At 43.7% G+C, this 22,227-nt stretch overlaps 1 protein-coding gene across 1 annotated transcript in view; it reads right to left on the bottom strand.

Moving 5' to 3' along the window:
- DMRT1 (doublesex and mab-3 related transcription factor 1) overlaps positions 1–22,227 on the bottom strand; it is a 92,280-nt gene that overhangs the window by 63,897 nt on the left and 6,156 nt on the right. Inside the window, exon 4 of the mRNA XM_006765310.2 lies at positions 1,311–1,348. Within this exon, the coding sequence (XP_006765373.1) occupies positions 1,311–1,348 (38 nt within the window). The remainder of the gene's footprint in view (positions 1–1,310; positions 1,349–22,227) is intronic.

Below are 22,227 nucleotides of genomic sequence, written 5' to 3'. Positions count from 1 at the left end.
GCAGGAGGCAGCTGATCGATGTTTCTCTCTCATTGATGTTTCTAACTCTCTATCCCTCTCCCTTCCTCTCTGTAAAAAATCAATAAAACATATTTTAAAAAAATATTAATTCCAGAACTGACATCTGGTGATACACCCCCAAGTGTCACTTTCCATTTGTCTCACTTTTCCTCATTGGCAGGAAAAGAGGAAAGGGGACGGGGATTGCTGGCCGTACACATGGGTGCTGAGATGCTCAGCTATTTACTGGTATCTCTGTTTCCCTCACCATTGCCTCCTTCGGAAACCCCGCTGCACCACTTGGGTGTGAGGCTGTGAGATGTACCTCAAAGCTATTACAAGGTTCACAGAAATGATGCCAACAGGATCAAGGCTCAAGAACAAGATTTTGCACATAGCCCACACAGGAGAACCACCTAGTGTCTGTGTGGCCGCTAACGGCCCCTGCGTCTGAGCCTGTCCCACCAGAATCTCCTGTGTGTGCGCTCCCTGCACGTGCCATCGCCAAGTCCCTCCTGCTCCTCCTTCCTTTTGAATAAAGCTCCTCTGAAAAGAAAAGTAGATTCTAAAAATAAAACCTTGTCCATTCTTTCAATAATCATTTTCACCAAAGGCAGGTAAGGGGAACCATAGAGCAGCTGTGTGGCCCTGAAGGCTCTGCCAACCTAGGCTGTGTGTATATAGACACACACAGATCTTATCTATATACTAGAGGCCCGAAGCACAAAATTCGTGCAAGAGTAGGCCTTCCTTCCCCGGCTGCCGGCACCAGCTTCCCTCTGGCACCCGGGACCCGGGCTTCCCTCGCAGCCCCAGCTTCTTCCAGAAACTCGTTTAGAAGGATGTCCGGTCTAATTAGCATTTTACGTTTTTATTATTATAGAAGATACATAAGGTCATCCGATCGCTATGACGTGCACTGACCACCAGGGGAGCAGACACTCAATGCACAGGATCGGGCGTCTTTGCTGTCTGGATCGAGCCTGCAGGGATCAGGCCAAAACCGGCTCTCCGACATCCCCCCAAGGGACCCAGATTGCAAGAGGGCACAAACCAGGCCGAGGGACCCCACTGGTGCACGAATCTGTGCACCAGGCCTCTAGTTTATATATATAAAAGCCTAAGCGATCGTTCGACTGGTAGCTATGACACGCACTGACCTTATATGCATACTAGAGGCCCAGTACACGGATTCTTGCACCGGTGGGGTCACTTGGCCTGGCTTGCAGGATCGGGCTGAAACTGGCTCTCCAACATCCCCCGAGGGGTCCCGGATTGCGAGAGGGTGCAGGCCAGGCTGAGGGACCCCACCGAGGCGCAATCTGGGCTGGGGAGGGACGCTGGAGGGCTCGAGGGTGTGTCCGGCCTGTCTCGCTCAGTCCTGATTGGCCCCAGCAGCAAGCTCACCTACCAGTTGGAGCATCTGCCCCCTGGTGGTCAGTGCACATCACAGCAAGTGGTTGAATGGCCTTAGCATATCATTAGCATATTATGCTTTGAGTGGTTGAATGGACGACCGGACACTTAGCATATTAGGCTTTTATTATATAGGATTCTCTAATATATATGTATATACAAGTATACAAGCACACAGATGTATATATCAATCAGCACCCTAACTGAAAAGACAGTTAAACCATAACTGAAAGAAATGATTACTAAGAACCACGCTGGGTCTGTCAACTAAAACGTTATCATGGCAACGAAGAAACAGCACCACAGAAGCCAGGTAACCGGTCAGCTTTTCACAACTACAGTCACAGTCCCCCAACATCTTCATTTTCCTCCCCTAGTGACCTGTGTTGTACAGATTTTGTCCGTCTTGATCACCAGCAATCTAACAGCTCCCAGAAATTCCGTTTCACAGGAAGGTCACTAGTATCAAGAACTATTTAGCAGCACAGTTGTCCAGCCCTTACCCATGGGAGATATGGTCCAAGACCCCAAGAACCCTGCATATACTACATCCTTTCTTACACATACATACCTATGATAAAGTTTAACTTATAAATTAAGCACAGTACAGTGTGACGACAATAACTAGTGAAAAATAGAATAATTATCCCTGGCCGGTTGCTCAGTGGTTAGAGCATTGGCCAAGCACAGAAAGGTCGCTGGTTTGATTCCCCATTGAGGGCATGAACCTGCAACCCAGGTACATTCTCCGGCCCAGGTAGGGGCACGTTCCAGAGGCGACCAACCCACGGGTCTCTTACATGGCTGTTTTTCTCCTTCTCTCTCTTCCTCTCTTCCTCCCTTCTACTCTCTTTAAAAATCAATGGAAAACATAATTTCTGGTGAGGATTACAAAAAAAACCACAACAACACAGAACAATGATAACCATATACCACAGTCCAAGTCCTGTGACTGTGCTTCCTCTCTCATCCGATTGCACTGTCCTCACCCTCCTTGCGATGATGTGAGAGGTGCAGCGCCGGTGAGGACATGAAGGGAGGTGGGTGACACAGGCTGCTAGGTCCCTGACAACAGTCACACCTCACAGCTTCTCTGTGGCACATGCCAACTGCCAGCGTCACTACCCGTGCAGTTGGGGCCATCACTAAGTAACATAAGGGTGACTGGACCACAAAGCACTGCAGTGCCCACAGCGGAGCCGGTAACCAGGGTGGCGGCTACCACGTGCCTAACGGCGGAGCTGGTGCTGCTGGACAAAGCGTGGTCATGTCCCAGGGGGCAGGGGGGGAGGGGGGGCTCCTCAGAGTGGGCACAGCCGAAGCCTTCCAAAGCAAGACCACCGATGCGGGAGGCCTCTGTCCTCAAACAGCACCTAGGACCCTCTGCGGGGGCCCATCGTTGGCCGGTGGGCAGGGTGCATATGCTCTAAAACCGGAGGGCCTGGTGCAGGTGCCCTCTCCGCGGCAAAGGGTCCCAACCTGCGCCGCACCTGGTACCATCTGTGGCCGGTTCAGCCACCAGACTCACCTGCTGCTCAAGGTTCTTTCTGTCTCAGGAATAATACTGGATTGGCAAGTAGGAGAAAGAGATTTTTTTTAAACCACCAATGAGGCAAGGGTCATTACCTAAACAACAAAAATGCATTTACTCCTACAAGCTCACAAGTTTTCAATCTAAGTTGGTTTCTTTTTCCCCAGAAAGAAAACAACAACATAGGCAGAGCCTCCAGCCTCACCTGGGTGTTCTCCCTCATCCCCGGACTGGAGACTAGACACTGACCAGAGGAGCAGCAGGAAGGCTGACGGACGGCAATGCTGTGACAGAGGGTGTCAGAGCTGAAGAGCTGGGCTTAGTGAAAAGACCAGGACAGGTGCTGTCACAGGAGGGTTCACCAGAAAGTCCACCCCGGGGAGACAACAGCTCTTCTTTCACATACATTGAGCAGTCACTTGCCCCAGAAAGGTCAACTTGTGAGAAAAAAAACCGCTAAAAAATGCAACCAATTCATTCATTCATTCACTCAATACCAACTGAGTGCTCAACTATCTATCTACGAGGCCTAAAGGGTCACTTCCTCAGGGCATTACCACATGCAGAAGCAGATGCCTTCACGTTCAGCTGAGTCTGGAACTAGGAAACCCACAACTGCACAGACTGGGTAGCACTTTATTTATTGCAAGCCCAAATACAGACGGGGCAGCTAAAAGAAAACAAGTGTGTAAACCAGGAGAAAAGACAAACAGTGCAGCAGAAAATATGCCACCTTGAGAAAAATGAAGAAAATAATAAGCAACAGATTATTAAATCCGCAGGCACGGAAAAAGCAAAAATAGGGAGGAGAAACAAAGTCACTGCAGATTAAATATGGAGAGTTTTAAGCCAATTATAAAAGATCAAAGAGAACAAGAGAGGGGAGGAGTAGCCTTACAAGTAACCGAGATAGGAGACCTTGGGAGAAATATGACCAGGGGGAAATCATTACAGCTTACAGTAAAAGTAATCTAGGGATGACTTTAGAGAGAAATTCCCTAGCGACCACTGCTAGCAGAACAGCCTGGGGACAGAAATCAAAGAGCTCTTTATTTCAAAAAGGCACACGGCTCCAGAGGGAAGGTGCTTCCTATGTAGAACAACAAATAGGCCTGGCAGAGGGAAATGTGTCAGTGAGGAATGACAGTGCTAGGAAATTCGGTGTGGCCTCCCTTACATGCTACCATGGGCAAAGGGAAGCAGCAACAGTTGTGGAAGAGTGTCCCTGAAACTCACCTGGCACTTTATCCTTTACCCCCAGTATACATCTGACTCTGACCCCTTTGAATAATGTCACCTTCCTCCAAAGTCTCAACCAACCCTAACTATCCTCAACTTTACGCAAGAGGAGCTAAACTAAAAAATGAGCCGCTGTCCTGGCCGGGTGGCTCAGTTGGTTGAAGTGCCATCCATACACTGAAAGGTTGCGGGTTCCATTCCCAGTCAGGGCACATACCTAGGTTGTGGGTTCAATCCCCAGGTGGGGCATGTATGAGAGGCAACCAATCGATGCTGCTCTCTCTCCCTTCCGCTCTCTTAAATCAATAAAACGTATCCTCAGGTGAGGATTACATTTTTTTAAAAAACTGCTAATGCAAATGTTGCTAACTTGTAATTTCACATCACCTTTCATTTATGGAATATTCTGCAGTTTACACATATTCTTTCAGATGCTACCCACAATCACTCCATGAGGCTGAGAGAGCTGTCACTACTGTCCTCCCCAGAGAGGAGCCGGCTGTGGCTTAGAAAGGTGCCCTGCACACAAAGGAATACAGTAGGAGCCGGAGTCAGGATTAAACCCAGGCCTCTGATTCCAGGACTGGTACCTTCTTGCAACGACATAAAAAACGCAGACACCCCGCTCTTCACCTTTACTTGAGGAGTTAATTCAGTGTATTTTGGATTTTTCGGTGTGATTATCAATATACTGGACATTATAAAATATCAGAGTCTGAAAGCCCAGAATACTGACTGCCAAGGGATCCCCATTACAACCAGCATACAGGATGAAGAATAATGCCCGACTTACCCAACTTGTCTTTCCTACATGAGATTGTACAGACCACTCTATAACGATAAGGAGACTAACGGCTTATGGTACAACTGAATTTACAGAATGAGAAAATGTGACATGATAATAACATAGCACTCACGGATACATCTCAGGTAAAGGAGAGAACCCATCCAGTGTGGCTCAGTGGTTGAACATCGACCAATAAATCAGGAGGTCACGGTTCGATTCCTGGTCAGGGCACATGGCCCGGGTTGCAGGCTTCATCCCCAGTAGGGGCATGCAGGAGGCAGCCAATCAATGATTCTCTCTCATCATTGCTGTTTCTCTCTCTCTCTTACTCTCTCTCTCTCCCTTCCTCTATGAAATCATTAGAAAATATTTTTTAAAAAAGAAAAGGAAATAGAGAGAAGAGAGCTCTGGACATCAACTATTTTACTTACCTCTATAACTGGATACCAACTGTTCACCTGACTTAGTAACCTGGCAACCTACTGGATCCCAAATTAGTACTATCATGACTAGGTGATAGAGCCCAATGCCGGGAATGAGAATGGGCTTTGAGTCACAGGCCTGGGTTTGAATCCCAATCCCACCACTTAATACATGTGTGATCTTGAGCATGTTATTAAACCCCAATTCTCCTACAAATGGAAAAATAGTTCCTATTTTACAGAGTTGCTGTAAAAGATTAAATAAGAATATAAATAACAAAACAGCTAAAACAACACCTGGCATCAGGCAGACACTCAGCGAATGAGAGTAAGTAGAATTGTAATTATTACTGCCACCGCTGACAGCATAACGCCAGAGTTGGGAATTGAACAAACTATACTCCAAAGGCGAAGAATAAAACATTGTCCACTCTCCGAGCTGGAATTAGGACAACGTTATTCACAATCACACATGAATCCTCAGTTTGAAAAGCATCACCTACTCCTGCCATTCTGACCTGGGCATCACAAACTAATGCGGAAATCGCATTTCATTGCTTCATCACCCTTATTAAGCTTTGTGTTTGCAGTTCTACCCAATTTTCCCCTGCTCCTAGAGGCAAGCTTTTGTTCCCTGTCAAACTCCTTTCCATTGCTGTAAATAACCTCTCTCCCTCTTTTATATTACCTTTCAAATATTTATAGACCGTTATTCTCCTTCTCTCTAAGCCATACATCATTTTTGTTGCCCTTCCCCTAGATTCTCTCTACTTTATCTACATCTTTTAGAGAAAAACAAACCCAGGTGCTTCAGGATGAAAACAGCACACCCAAAGCTAACAACCCCAAACCAATGAGGCCCCTCATTCAAAAGCCACCAGGAAATTCTTTGATGTGCTTCTTACTCCTTTTCTCCTGTAACTCATAATTCCATCTCCCAGATAAAAACTGAGGCAGAGAGTGATAAGGAAAATGAATACCACCCTCACCACACGGATGGCCAGGGCTCTGAGAGGCAGCAGCTCTGAGGGTGGGATGCCGCGGGACAGTCTCAGACGTGGCTCACACTCGCTAATGAGGAACTGTGCACGGCCTGTGTTGCTACTACTTGTCCATCCCTTCCCCACCCACTGCATTTGATGTGAGTGTGTTAGAACAGCGTCCTTGAGACTCCCTTGATGCTTTGCTTGGCCCCTAATGACAAATCTGTCATTAATTTTCAAAGCACACAGCTCTGGGAGTATTTTTTACAATGAAAACTGTTCAAACTAAACACTTAAAAAGACTATGCTTGTCAACAACTGGACCCCATTCCACAGTGGGCATCAGGTGGACTCACCTGGTCCAGCTTTCTCACATTTCTTCTGGAAGGTGGTGATGTCAAAGTGTCTGTCCCCTGCTGCAAGGTCTGCGCTGACACCCCCTATTTCTTAATCTGACATACATGTCCCAAGGTTTCTCAAGTGTGTGCCTCCCAAACTGTGAGGGGCAGCAAATATTTATGTTCTTTACCCGTTTTACTGAAAGCGACTACCTCATCTCAGTGCCTGAGTGGTCATACAACACTCCCCACTGCCTTTAGAAAGGATAGGAGAGATGGCTAACACTAAAGACATATATTGGTAAAATCAGTAAAATAGAAAAATAAAAGTAAAACCAAGAGAAGAAGGGACGCTTACTCTAATTATTTCAATATGAGGGTCAATACCTTTATATGAGCATTAAGATATATCTCTCAGATTCCTGGCAACTGGGGTTGAGGGAAATGGGATAAGTTACATAATCCTCACCCAGAGAGATAATTCTTGTGATGTTTCTCTTTGTAGCTTAATTTTTGCAAAAAAAAACCCCACCAAAAATAGTTCATGGTTACCAGGCAGATCATGTCCAGGATCATATCCTCCTATTAGAATCTAAAACATGAATTCCATAGCATGTTTCTGTACTTCATCATGGCTTACAAGGAATTACATAAACTCTCAGGGGCAACCTGGCACTGCCATGTGGTAACAACCGCTCACACTGGGGGAAGCATGACCCAAACCTGTTCCACTTCAGTCAAAGAGAGCAGTCAAATTTCTTTAAAATAGCTGACTGATAATATGCATTGTAAGTTCATGGGGCATTGGTAAGAATAAGGTTAACCTTTAGTAACCAGAATATCTGCCTAGACAGTATACCCTTCCCCCCGTAGTCATGCCGCACCAGTTAATTGCATACTAAACTAGTGGCCAGGTGCACAGATTTGTGCACATTAAAAGGAAATAAATTAGAAGGTGGCTGGCGGGGTGGGACTGGGCAAGATGGGCCAGACACACCCTGGAGCCAACGTCCTGCGGTCCCTCCCTGGCTGGCTGCACCTGGGGCAGTGCCTTGGCTCAAAGGGCATCTGTGGAGTGAGCAGGGTGTCCTTCTGGCAGGTGGGGTCCCTCGGCCTGGCCTGGGGGGATAGGGCCAAAACCAGCTCTCCGACATCTCTTGAGGGGTCTGGGAATGCTAGAAGGCACTCTGCAAAGTTGCTGTTGCTCGGCAGCTCCTGCATCGAGCATCTGCCCCCTGGTGGTCAGTGGGTGTCATACCTACTGGACAGTCAGAGGGTCACTTAGCCTTTTATGTATATAGATGGTAAGAGAAACTTCTAGGTCACAACACTGGATGTGATTGTGAAATGGCTCAGTCACTGGGGCTGTTAGCTTAACCTGAGGTCTGCCCATGGTTAAACTGCAACGAAGAGCAGAAGTTGAAGAATATAAAGACATCAGGTTTAGCTGTGCTACTACGTTCTAGTACGGCCCTTTTCTCTTGGCCTGGCTAATGACCCACTACCTAGGAACTGGAAGAATCAAGACTCCTGCTCCTCTGCATGACTCCAAAATGTGCAGTGGCCAGGGATCGGTCCTTGGGCTCCTCTCATCTTTGCAGTCTCTCCCAGCTGGTCTCATGGTTTGAAATACCAAGGGGGTAGGGTGTGGGGGATGGTTTGCAACTCATATCACAAAGGGCCAACTTCTATAATAATAAAGACCCCCTAAATATGGAGGAGATTCAATAGAGAAATGTGCTAAAGACATACAAGAATGGTTCACAGGAAAAAAACACAATATATAAATGAAAAAATATTCAACTTCACTAACAAAGGAAACGGGGATTATAATCTATATTAAATATATTTGTGTTCTATCTATACACATAAAAGCCTAAACGACCATTACAACCTAACAACCGGAACGACCAGTTCCTATGATGTGCACTGACCACCAGGGGCAGACGCTCAATGCAGGAGCTGCCCCCTGGTGGTCAGTGTGCTCCCACAGCCAACCTCCCACAGTCCCTCCCCCACGCCAGCCAACCTTCTGTGGTCTCTCCCCCACAACAGCCAGCCCTGATCAGAACTGGGCCACACAGCCCTGATTGACCCCACCCGTGCATGAATTCATGCACTGGGCCTCTAGTTGCTATATAACAAACGACCACAAATGTAGTGGCTTAAAAGAACACACATTATTGTACAGCTCTGTGGGTCTGAAGTCTGATTCAAGTCTCTCCAGGCTGAAAATCAAAGTGTCCGTAGGGCTGCACTCCCTTCTGGAGGCTCCAGGGGAAGGCCTGTTTCCTTGCTCATCCAGGTTGCTGACAGAATGCAGTTCCTTGCAGTGGTAGGACTGTGGTCCGTTTCCTTATTATCTGTCAGCTGAGGGCAGTCCAAACTTTAGAGAACTCCTCCATTTTTGGGCTTGGGGCCCCCTTCTTCAAAACCAGCAATAGTGGGTCAAATCCCTCTCACACTTCAAAACTCACCTTCTCCTGAATCTTCTTCTGTTGTGGCATCGCTGGCACAGCCAGCTAAGGTTCCCCACTTCTGAGGATTCATGCCATTAAGATGAGCCCACTGGAGAATCGAGGATCATCTCCAATCTTAGATCCTTGACTTCATCACATTTGCCAATTCCCTTTTGCCATGTAAGATAACACCTTCACAGGTCATTGGACTGAGGTGCAGTCATCTCTGGGGGGCCATTATCCTAATAACCACGCCAACATACAACTCTTCACCTTTCAGACTGATAAAGCCCCAATGACAAACCTAGTATTGGCAATGCTGTGGCAATCTCTCTCTGGAGAGAGTGTCATTGACAATATCTACCAAATTACATGTCAACTTGCCTCCAAAACTGACCGCCTGTCCCACTATTTCTTTCCATCTCCACTACCCACACTACAGTCCAACTTGCTCTCCCCTTTGCCTGGGCAACTGCACAGCCTTCACTTGCATTCCTTCAAACTACACTCCACACAGCAGCAAGAGAGCTTTATAAAAATGTAAATCAGATCATGCCTGTCACTGCTTCAATGCTCCGCTGACTTCCCATTGCACTCAATGAAATCCCAACTCTTCCCCTGGCCTACAAGTCTTGGGAGACACAGCCCCCAATAACATCACCCTGGCTCTCACCACTCCAGATGCCTGGCCTGCTTCCTGTTCTAAGGGAGTTCTCACCTTGCCGCACCTTCTGCCTCAAGACTCTTCCCCCCGGCCTGGACCACAATGGCCCATTATGACTCAGGACTAGCTCCAATTTAGTCTCCTTAGAGAGGCCAGGCCCGCTTTCCCTAACCACACTATCAAACACCCATTGTTCCTTCAAGCACTTCCATCTTATCGCTTATTCTTTCTTCATAGCACTTGTCACATTCTAAAAATACCTCGCTTATTTATTGGTGTACTTGTTTATCAACAGTCTCCCCAATGGATATATAAGACCCACGGGAGACAGATGTTTTATGCACTGCTGTCTATCCCAGGCCTAGAAAAGGGTCTGACCCAATGCAGTCACACAATGAATAGTTCTGAATGAGTGAAAAATAAAACAGAAAAATAGAAGGAAGAAAGGGAAGAAGGGAGGGAATGAAAGGTGTCAATAAGATTTAGTTCATCAAACATTTATTGGCATTTGATGGATCCAATCTGCTTCCCTGAGTTAATGCAATTCTATATTTTAGACAAACCCCTAAACCTCAGGACCACAGTTAAGGGGTAATACAAAAATAGGGAGTAGTTTTATAAGAGCTGAAATCAATACTGAAAGTATTCTGTTAGTACACATTGGCCTGCACTCACGTTGTATGGCTAAAGTATTATCTAAAAACACTTACTGCCAACAAAAATCTGAAAATTTGCTCTCATTATAATACTAAATTACTATTTTCTTTTGACAAGCCAGGTATTCATAGTTTATTTTAAGAGTTTATTATGCATTTTTTTCTGAAAAGCACGTTTAATGGTGTTGCACACTAAAACCAGATTAGGGACTGTAGAGTCCGCCAACAGACAGAGATGAGAGTAAACTGGGTTTGAAATGTAAATCTGGTTCACAAGAGGGATCAATATTTATGTAAATTTGCTTAGGGGAGTCAAAAAGGTTATGTTGATTTTTTTTTAATATAAATGGAAAAGACACCTTCACGCTGAGACAGAAAGGCAGACCTGCACTTACACAGCTGCCTGTGACAATGGCAAACGGAACCCTGACAAGTCAAGAACCAGGGAGACAGCAGCTGGAACCAGGAGGGGGCCACAGGCACACCTATCCATTTCCTTTGCTCCCTGGAGCAACACGGAGCACGACCAGGCCCGGAGCCCAGATCATCTGGCAGAGGTACAGGATTTACAGAATCCTGCATCAGGTGTTAGCTGACATTCCCCGTGCACCCTTCCCTGTAAACCTCAGGCCTTTGAGAAACTTCAGAGTCCTCATTATTTCAGAAATACAGATTAGACCGGCATATAAAACAAAGAGAGAAGTCAGCAATAAAGCCAAAATTTAGAGGCTGGGAAAAGAAGAAAGAGAGGAAAGAGAAAGGATGCTGACAGAGATAAAAGGAATCATCTCATGTGAGCCTCCAGGTGATTTCAAAGGCCAAGACGCTTTGAAGAAAGCTGACCCAACAAAACAACATATGGGTCAGAAAGGTGTCTACAAGATTCAAAGAGTAGGAAGTGGCTGAGGGGGTGGTCAATGGACAGGATCACTGGACCAGCAGATAACCAGGAATCCATGGTTCAAAGAGTCCAGGGGAATACTGTGGAACAGGCAAGTGAAAATAATGACACAGATGAGCGCTGGGACATTCCAAGTTTCCTACAGCAGCAAATGCAAGGCTGTATCATGCTGTGACAATACCTAGTGTCGCCATCTTTAAAAGTTCCCCAATGCCACAACCAGCTGTTGGCAGTAAATTCTAAGACAGTCTTTGAAACTACCATATTCCCATTGGTAACATGAAGGACAGCTGTCCATTTTAACCCTCTCTCAGGTTTTCTCTTTTGCTTTCCACAAAAGTGATGGTAGTCTTCCACAGTTAGAAACCCAAGTTCCTAGGGCAAAAGAATTCCCTCTCCCTCATTCTAAGGAAATGCTTGCTCACCCAAGGTCTGAAAAGTAGCTTTATCTCTTCAGAAACAAACCAGCATTTCTATTGGCCGACAACATGACAAAGAAAGCTCGCTGTGAGGTTCCTCAATGGTTTACTTCCTCCAGCACTGTTCATGTCACCACAAACTACATGTGATAATGAGGTAAAAGATAAAAATATTTTAAATACTGAATATTAATGTATTTCTAGTGATAATAAAATGCAAACCTATTGAAATCTCCATGATCTAAACTTCTGGTCATCAAAGAGACTCTCAAAGGGTTCAAAGGCTGTATTTTACTTCCTCAATGGAGGAAGTAAACCATTGAGGAACCTCACAGTGGGCTTTCTTTGTCATGTTGTATTTGACAACATGAAGCAAAATACTCATGTTGCCATGAATATTTTCAAGGCTCATCCATGTTCAAAGGCTGTTAAATTACGTTGTTTACCCATATCTTCAGAAAAATATCACTTCTACTGTCGTGGTAAACAACCTGCTTCCCAATTTATAATGGTCTGGCCCTCTAGCAACTTCAGGACGAAATTATAGCTAATTTGCCTACAAACATCAGGTGGTCATAATCATCTGGCCACGTGTGTGTGTGTGTGTGTGTGTGTGTGTGTGTGTATTAAATAATGGGATATTGCTTAGTTAAAAAACAGGAATAGTAAGCACATGCTACTACATGGAGGAGCCTTGAAAATACTACGCTAACTGAAAGATGTCAAACACAAAATGATTCCATTTATATGAAATGTCCAGAACAGGCAAATCTAGAGACCAAAAATCGATTAGTGGCTGCCTGGGGCTGGTGTGGAGAATAACTGCTAGAGGGCACAGTCTCTTTTAGGAGACAAAAATGGTCCACAAATTAGGTGATGGTGATGGTTGTGAAACTCTGTGGATTTACTAAAAAACAAGGAACTGTACACTTCAAAGAGATGAATTATGTAGCATATGAACTAACAGCTTAAACTGTAAAATTATGTTTTAATGTTTAGCCATTTAAAAAGATCATAAAACAAAAATGCACACTGAAGATCAATGACTTTACTCTTGATATCTCAGGCTGATTCATGATTACTGTTCTAGTTTTTTAAAGCACAACTTCAAGTTTAACCAATGTTATTCATCCATTCAGCATCTACTATATCCATTCAGCCATGTACTATACTATGCACATGAATAAACTGCAATTCCTGCCCTTACGATTACATTTTCATAAGAGATGTAAATGTAAACCAATCAAATGTTTTCACGTCTCTTACATGCTGGTTAAAAAACTGAATTTGTGACTTTAAACCCTGTATTTACCCTTTTTGTAACATTCTTGTTTTCTAAATTTCCTTTCTAGTCAAAGGTAGATCAGTAGGTTATTTTCTGTGTACTTCATTGTTGTAACTGCTTCACAGAAATACTGTTTACAGAGGGTATCAGTACAACTAATTTCTACATTTGACATGTAGGCAAAGACTGCCCTTCAAATAAATAAAACTGAGACACTATTTTTAAAACAGGCTATCAAAATGATCAGTACCATTAATGATCAGCGTTTTCTTTCATTCAAGCCTCCAACTGTTGGCTCAGTTTAAGGAGTTTTGTTTTGTTAAAAATCCTGGAAATTAGACTCTGAAAGTAAAACTGGAGAATGTTTTTTCTAAAGGCATTTTTAAACTAAATATCTACATTTTTTATTCTATCTGAAACTAAGAGCTCTGTCTAAAATCAAATGGAGCTCACTCATATAAGGGAAGAGAATCCTTCAAAAATAAACTCTCAAACCAATTTGGGTAGAATGTTTTGCTTGTTCACTTGAAAAGCTTCTTTCTGTACAATACTGGAAAACTGCAAAGATAAAAACTAAAATATATATATATATATTTTTTATTTTTTTAAAATATATTTTATTGATTTTTTACAGAGAGGAAGGGAGAGAGATAGAGAGCTAGAAACATCGATGAGAGAGACATCGATCAGCTGCCTCCTGCACATCTCCCACTGGGGATGTGCCCGCAACCCAGATACATGCCCTTTACCGGAATCGAACCTGGGACCTTTCAGTCCGCAAGCCGACGCTCTATCCACTGAGCCAAACCGGTTTCGTCAACTAAAATATATTTTAATAACTCCAAAGAGGATTTTGAGGGCAAATTACTCTGTGGTGGTGATATATGTCATCATAAATTTGTCCAAAACCATAGCACAAGAGTGAACCCTAAGGTCAACTATGGACTTGGGGTGATTATGATGTGTCAGTGTAGGTCAATTATAACAAATGCACCACTCTAAAGGGGTGTTGATAATAGGGGAGGCAGTGCATGTGGGGGCAGGGGATACATGGGAAATCTCTGTACCTCTCTCTCAATTTTGCTGTGAACCTGTAACTGCTCTAAAGAATAGTTTATTTTTGAAACAGACTCATAGATAGAGAATAGACTGACATATGTCAGAGAGGAGGAGGGTTGTAGGGCTGAGTGCAAAAGGTGAAGGGTTTAAGAAAAAAACACACCACATAGACACAGACAATAGTATGGTGATTACCAGAGGGGAAGGGGGCGAACAATACAATATACAGTTGATGTACGATATTGTAGAATTGTACACCTGAAACCTATATAATTTTATTATTAACCAATGTCACTCCAATTAATTTAATTAAAAATTTTTTTATTTATTTAAAAACCTCAGTATCTCTAATTGTTAATTCATCAGCCACATTTCTTACTGGTAAAAAGTGCATGGGAGCATTACTCCATTTTCAGATTGCCACATTTCATCTTTGTAAAGCATTTAAGCACTTAGAAGACATGCAATGAAAAGTGTTCCCTACCTTGTATGCCTGCCCCCGCCCCCCGTCTTTATTCAGAAGTGGAATTACTGCTAAATAAGAGAAGTGAAGGAGGGGGCCCCACCATTATCAGACACAGAGCTGACTGGCCCTTCCAACAGGAGAAAGGTGATAGCCATAGGCCGCAGGAGACTGGGCTGCCCAGGGAAGGTTCAGGATGGTAGGAGGTGGTTTGAGGTGGGGGAGTGTGAATGTGAGTGTGTGGAAGTCCAGGGTGCTCTAGGAGGGAGGGCCCCAAGGGAGATAACATTCAGGTCCTTACTTACAAAGGACACATAAGCAGAACCAAATCATCTACAATGCAACCCTTCATCTGACAGCTCTGCACAGAAAAACAGCGGAAAAACACTAGGCAGACATTAGCGTAGGCACTGGGTAAAACAGCAATCTACTGGTTGCACAGGAAAATGAAGGAAAAGTGGAATATAAAATAAAACCAAGAGGAGCCCAAAGAGGAAGAATGCCTACGATATTTTTTTAAGTTCATAACTTTTAAAGTATATGCATTTTATGCTAAATTTAAAAAGTAAAACCACAGAGATCAATGCTGAAGTTATGATTAATTCATAGTTCTTTATAAGCCACAACGATCACCTTTTTTTTCTGGGTGTCCCAAAAATGTCTGGGAAGAAATTATTTGCTAATCAGTAGTGCATCTGCTAACATCTGATCCTGCTAGTATAAGAAACAGCAACGAACAGGCTAATTTCTTCAAAAGGCTATTTCTTCCACAGTAATACCCACAATCATATGTGAAAATAACAACAACAATCTTTGGCTGAGGACTGTAGAGACTTTGTTATAAAGTAGTCGGTCAAGTCTCCAATAAAAGAAACAGCTTGGTCAATCCAATTGTCGTCAGTGTCCTTAGAATTCAGCCAATAATCCCCCAAATTAATTCTTGAGTGTTTCTCACTCTCACTTTTGGCACTTTCAGAAGCTAAAAGGAGATAACTTAGAAAGTTCAAGGGCATGAAAATCTATTGCATTTCACTAAGCTACTGCCCTGTAAACACTAAACCTAAGGTATTAGAAAGAGGTGAGCAACTTGCCCCCAGGTGAGCCAGGCTGGTAGGTTCTACTATTCCATAACAACTCCTACCACTGTCACTAATCACTTCAAATCCTAGCCTTCCACGTCTATAAAAGGGATACTAGGCCATTAAGACATTCCAAACTGCTTTAAATGGAAAAAAAATGACACACAGGTGGGAACATACACCCCCATTATGTTAAATGTATAAATATAATATCCATATATGAAAATGACCAGTAGACACATAAGCTTGCACATGCAGCATGTAATTCTGGAATGACAAATGTAAGAGGCCTGCAGGTTGGAAGTGGAAGAACAATTATCTTTTGCTGGATATGTTTTTGTACTCTAGAAATGAATACTATTTACCTGCAGAAAGTTAAGTATTATTTTAAATAAATCCTCATCTCTGGAAATTTAGTATGAGCTACGTATTTGTTAGCAGCAAGTTATCTAAGAAGTCAGGCCCCATATGCTGCATAAAACTCAGACACCCTCCAGTCCGTCAGTCTCTGGTTCTTTCTCTCTCACTTCATCACCCCTTCCTTCCTTTCTCCCTCTATGTATTATTGGCATTTCTGTTTTTCTCTTGCTCATATCCCAGCCCAGTCCCAACTCAGGAGCTTTAATGGAAGTCCAGTGAGTGATCATCTCCTGCCCCACCCAGGTAGATGAACTGGCATGAGAGAAGCCCGTCACCTTTGGCAGGGATGCCTCCCCACCCACATCTGAGCATGTGAGCACAATACACTGTTGGTTTCCACATTCCTCTCCCTTTGAGCGTTCATTCAAGACTCCAGAATGACTCCAAGGTCTATCAGGTCCAGAGGCAAAGAAGGAAATCTGATCACATCCTCCTTGACTCTGAACCTTCTACCTTGCTTTTCTGCTGCTTCTATTTGTAATTTTCCCCAGTGCCACTCTGAAATACCCTGGGAGAACTTCTTTGTCATTCTGAACTCCATCTAGCCTGAAATCCTTCTCTAAAGCTCCACTATCTTGGGGTACACAGAATCAAACTCTGACATCCCTTCCACCAAGGTGGAATACAGGACATCAGCTAGACCAGGTTCACTTGAGATGACTTACAAAATGCCCAGCATTGACATTTACCCATCACTTTCCCTGTATTTCTCCCCACGAAGACCCATGGCTGCAGTCTTCTATGCTACTGGAGAATGGCAGAGACTTCTGCCCCTAACGTAGTTCTTATTGCCCATTAGCACTAAATGCCTTCTGAGGATTAAACCATGCCTCTAATCATAACTGCCCACTTTCCAAAGAAACATGGTTACTGTTCCCACAGCCTTTCTTCACAGGCAGCTAAATGGAAAACCCATGGGCTTTGGAACTGGGCAGGCATGGGCTTTATTCTGAGGCAGGTTCCTTACCATTCGTTTACTTACCTGTAAATGGGAGTAACTCCTGCCGCCTAAGATGTTTGTGAACACCCACTCCTCTCTTTACTCCTCCGGCACACCCAGTTTCCATTTCAGCCCTCCAGCTAAATCCACATCAGTCCCGACCAGGTATGCATTATTTGGTAATTAACTTTAGACACAGCTTAAAATCCCAAAGTGTAAAGATCTCCTTCCTCCGGAAACGAAAGTTTGGAAACTGTTGTAAGGATATGAGAAAGCATGCCAAAAAAATAAATTAAAAAAAAAGGAAATAATACCATTTCCTTTGTTAGCTATAGAACCTATAGCCCCAGCAACACACACAGAGACAGACACACAGACACAGCAATCTGCAATGTAGAAAGTATGGTTCCACCACTCACCTGCTTACCTTCTCCTTTGTTTTAATGGTCAAGATTCAGAGAGTCTTCAAAAACCTTCAAACACCTCCTTCCCCCTTTTGTGAAGAGGAAACGGAAGGCCCAGAGAGCTTGAGCGGTGTGTTCAAAGTTACACACTAGTTCACGACGGGCAGCTGAGCAGCTCAGCCCAGTGGTTAAGCGCAGCAAACTGAGTAACTCGTGAAAATATTAGGGGAGAGAGAGCACACCGCAGGGCTCTATTTCCTGGAACCACACCACAGGCTCCGTATCAGTGGTTCCCAACGTGGGGCACACGCCCCACAGGAAGGCAATTTGATTTTTAAGGGGAGCAATTCGAGAATGAGTTATTACCGTGAATTTTTTGCATTTCTTATGGTTCTAGGGCAGTGGTCGGCAAACTCATTAGTCAACAGAGCCAAATATCAACAGTACAACGATTGAAATTTCTTTTGAGAGCCAAATTTTTTAAACTTAAACTATATAGGTAGGTACATTGTTATTAACTTAATTAGGGTACTCCTCAGGCTTGGGAAGAGCCACATCAAAGAGCCGCATGTGGCTCGCGAGCCGCAGTTTGCCGACCACTGTTCTAGGGGCCTCATAGACAGTATATACATATATATTGTGACTTATTTAAGCATTGACTTCTCTATTACTAGTATATGTTTTAAAACTTTATTTGCTATTTTTTCATATCACTTCATATTATTTTTTTTTTTTTACAATTTCTTAGTGATTTCATCCTCAGCACTTCAACTGTCCTTTCGTTCTTTTATTTTTCTTTCATTGATGCCATGTTCTCTGGAAGCTTGTTTAGACCAAGTTAATGGCCTTTTAGGCTTCCTCCACATGAATAGTTCCCTTTTTTGAATAATAAGAATTATATGCCACAGGGGGGACATCAGGATTTTAGAGGTGCTTAGGTGGGGCATGGCCACAAAATAGTTGGGAACCACTGCTCTATACACATGCTGTGAATCTCAGCTTATGTATTAAATATAATAATATATGTATTTATTGCCAACAGGATTTCACAGGTCTTTGGTGGATTTTCTTAGAGCTCCTGCATTCTAAACCAGGGCCATCAAATGGACCTTTGTGAGAAATGGCAATGCACACTACTCAATATGGTAGGCCTTACCTACGTGTCTATTGAGCACTTGAAATGTGCTAGTACAAATGAGAAAATGAATATTTTAAATTTTTATTTTTTATTGTTGTAAAATACACCTAAAATTTACCATCTTAATCATTTTTTTATTAAATTTTAGAGAGAGAAGAAAGGAGAGGGAGGGAAGCCGGAGGAAGGGAGAGAAACATAGATGTTAAGAGCCAAACATCAAGAATTAAACTGGCAACCTTTCAGTGCACAGGACAACATCCAACCAACTGAGCTACACCAGCCAGAGCGCCATCTTAACCATTTTTAAGTGCACGGTTCAACAGTATCTATATATACAAAAGGCTAAGCGACAGTCCGACTGTCCCACCAGCCAGTAGGTATGATGCACACCGACCACCATGGGGCAGACACTCAACGCGGGAGCTGCCGAGCTGCGGTGACGTGGCAGCAGCAGTTCTCAGGTGATGCTCCCCAGAACCAGAGAGGAGGAGCCCGATTCCGGGGTGCATCACCTGACAACTGCCCTCTCACAATCCAGGACCCCTCAGGGGATGCTGAAGAGCTGGTTTCAGCCCGATCCCCACAGGCCAGGCCAAGGGGCCCCACCTGTCAGAGGGACCCCCTCACTCTACAGGCGCCTTTGAGCCATGCAGCTGCCCCCGGTGTGGCTGGCCAGGGAGGGACAGTGGGAGGTTGGCTCCAGGGCGTGTCTGGCGCCCTAGCCCAGTCTCACCCCACTGGCCACCTTCTAATTAAATTTCTTTCAATGTGCACGAATCCGTGCACCAGGGCACTGGTTAAATACATTTAGAATGTGCAACCATCACTACCATCCATCTCCATAGCTCTTTTCATCTTTGTGATTGTCAACAGGTGTCCCACAGAATTTTAAAAACATTCAATACCTGACTATTTAGTCAGGGGCACTGACCTTTTTCCTTATATTGTCAAATTTAAAAAATGACAACAGCCAACATGATAGCTGTCCAGTGTGAATGAATCAAAATTATACCTATTTTTTGGTCAGATCAGCAAAAAATATAATTTTTGGTGTGCTGCAGAATTTTAGTAATTAGTCTGTGTGTCCTAAGAGATGAAAAAGGTTGAAAATCGTTGCTCTATACCCATTAAATACTAACTCTCCTCAGTCCCTGAGAACTACCATTGTACTTTCTGTCTCTATGATTTTTACTACCCTAAGTATTTAAGTGGAATCATACAGCATTTTTGTATTTTTGTGACTGGTTTGTTTCACTCAGTATAATGTCCTCAAAGTTTATCCATTTTGTAGCATGTCTCAGAACTTCCTTTTCAAAGCTAAATAATTTGCTTATAGGTTCATCTGTTGATAAACATGGGTAGTGTCCACATTTTAGCTAAAATTAATAATGCTGCTGTGAACATGGGTGTGCAAATATCTCTTCAAGACCCACCTTACAATTCTTCTGGGGATATAACCAGAAGAGGAATTACTGGATCATAGGGTAATTCTATTTTCAATTTTTGAGGAATCTTCATACTGTTTTCCATTATCAGATGAACCATTTTATTCTCTTACCAACAGAGCACAAAGTTTTCCATTTATCCATATTCTCACTAGTGTTGTTATTTTGTGTGGGGTTTTTCATAGTAACCATCTTAATGTGTAGGCTGGTATCTTTTTTAAAAAATATATATATTTTATTGATTTTTTTTACAGAGAGGAAGGGAGAGGGATAGAGAGTTAGAAACATCCGATGAGAGAGAAACATCAATCAGCTGCCTCCTGCACTCTCCCCACTGGGGATGTGCCCGCACCAAGGTACATGCTCTTGACTGGAATCGAACCTGGGACCCCTCAGTCCGCAGGCCGACGCTCTATCCACTGAGCCAAACCAGCTAGGGCATTGGTATCTTATTTTAAGATGGAATCTCATGCCCTAGCTGGTTTGGCTCAATGGATAGAGCATTGGCCTGCAGACTGAAGGGTCCCAGGTTCGATTCCAGCCAAGGGTACATGCCTGGGTTGCTGGCTCAATCCCCAGTAGGGGGTGTGCAAGAGGCAGCCAATCAATGATTCTCATCATTGATGTTTCTATCTATTTCTCCTTCTCCCTTCCTCTCTAAAGTCAATAAAACATATTAAAAAAAAAAAAAAAGATGGCCCTGACTGGTTTGGCTTAGTGGATAGAGCATCGACCTGGTCACTCAAGGGTCCCAGGTTCAATTCCAGCCAAGGGCATGTACCTTGGTTGCGGGCACATCCCCAGTAGGGAGTGTGCAGGAGGCAAGCTGATCGATGTTTCTAACTCTCTATCCCTCTCCCTTCCTCTCTGTAAAAAATCAATAAAATATTTTTTAAAAAGATGGAATCTCATTGTAATTTTGATTTCTTTTCCATAATGACCAGTGATGTTTAGCAGCTTTTCACGTGTTTATTGGCCATTTGTTTATCTTCTTTGGATGAATGTTTTAATTTTATTTCATTGTTATTGATCTTACATAGCCACATGTGGCTAGGGGCTTCCCTATTGGACAGTGCAGCTCTAGACCATCCTGATGCTGGAAGTACTTTGGAGACCCAATGCAGTAAGGACAGTGAGCTCTGGAGGCAGATGGACCCAGTCAGATACTCTCTGGTTCTGTAGATTTATTTAGCCAGTCACTTAAACTTCCTATACCTCAGTTTTCACATGTGTAAAATGGGACCAATACCTCCTACTTCTGAGAATGAAATGAGCAAACATACATGTAGCCCCTGGTACAGCCTTAGTGCATGGGAGAGAGAATTTAAGCCAACGAGACATGCCTATCCTCACACCCCAGTGCTCACTGAAACCTGATGCAAATGGATTGCAGTCATTTGCCAGAGAAATGGACTTTTGGTTCTAGAAAACAAGGACTTTTATAGCTGTCACCCATAGGACTAAAAAATGGAAGGGTGGATTGTGGTGAGAGCTGGAAAATCTCGCTCCCCTGACACGCTGTGCAGATGCAGTCTTGGCTAATAACCAACAGAAAAGTAAAGCTGTTGAACTGCCCGTTCTAGCATACAGGGCCCTCTCCTCTGTGAAGCAGCCAAAAACACCTGCAGAGGACGAGTCCTGTAAGAAAACCCTCTACGTGACACGTGACTCAGGACGGTCCTGAGACTGTTTCGGGGGCCACGGCCTTTCTTCCCTCTTGCTCAGCCACACTGTGAAGCCCGGGTCCCCCAGTGGAATACAGCAACTTTTCTCAAAGTGTAATCCAGAAATGCCTGGGCTCTCCAAGACTCTTACAGGACACCATGAGGTCAAAACTATTTTCATAATAATAGTAAGGCCGTACTTGCCTATTTCACTCATTCTCTACAAGTGTACAGAGTTCAGAAAGTTTATTGACAAGATTTCCAGATTCCACATTGAAACTAACCTTTAAGAAACCACAATATCAATTTTTGGAGTACTATCAACAAAAAATACCCACAGTTATCTGAAAAGGCTATTAAATATACTCCCCTTTGTTCTAAGTACATATATGTTTGAAGCCAAGCTTTCTTCAACTGTTGCATCCAAAACTATACTTTGCAAATTATACCGGGTTAAATGCAGAAGCAGATATGAGATCTAGCTATCATTTATCATTAGGTGTTAAAGCAATTTT

The sequence above is a fragment of the Myotis davidii genome, unplaced genomic scaffold, assembly GCF_000327345.1.
Source record: "Myotis davidii unplaced genomic scaffold, ASM32734v1 scaffold616, whole genome shotgun sequence".
In the NCBI taxonomy this organism is placed as follows: Eukaryota; Metazoa; Chordata; class Mammalia; order Chiroptera; family Vespertilionidae; genus Myotis; species Myotis davidii.
This window is presented reverse-complemented; position numbering and strand designations above follow the sequence as displayed.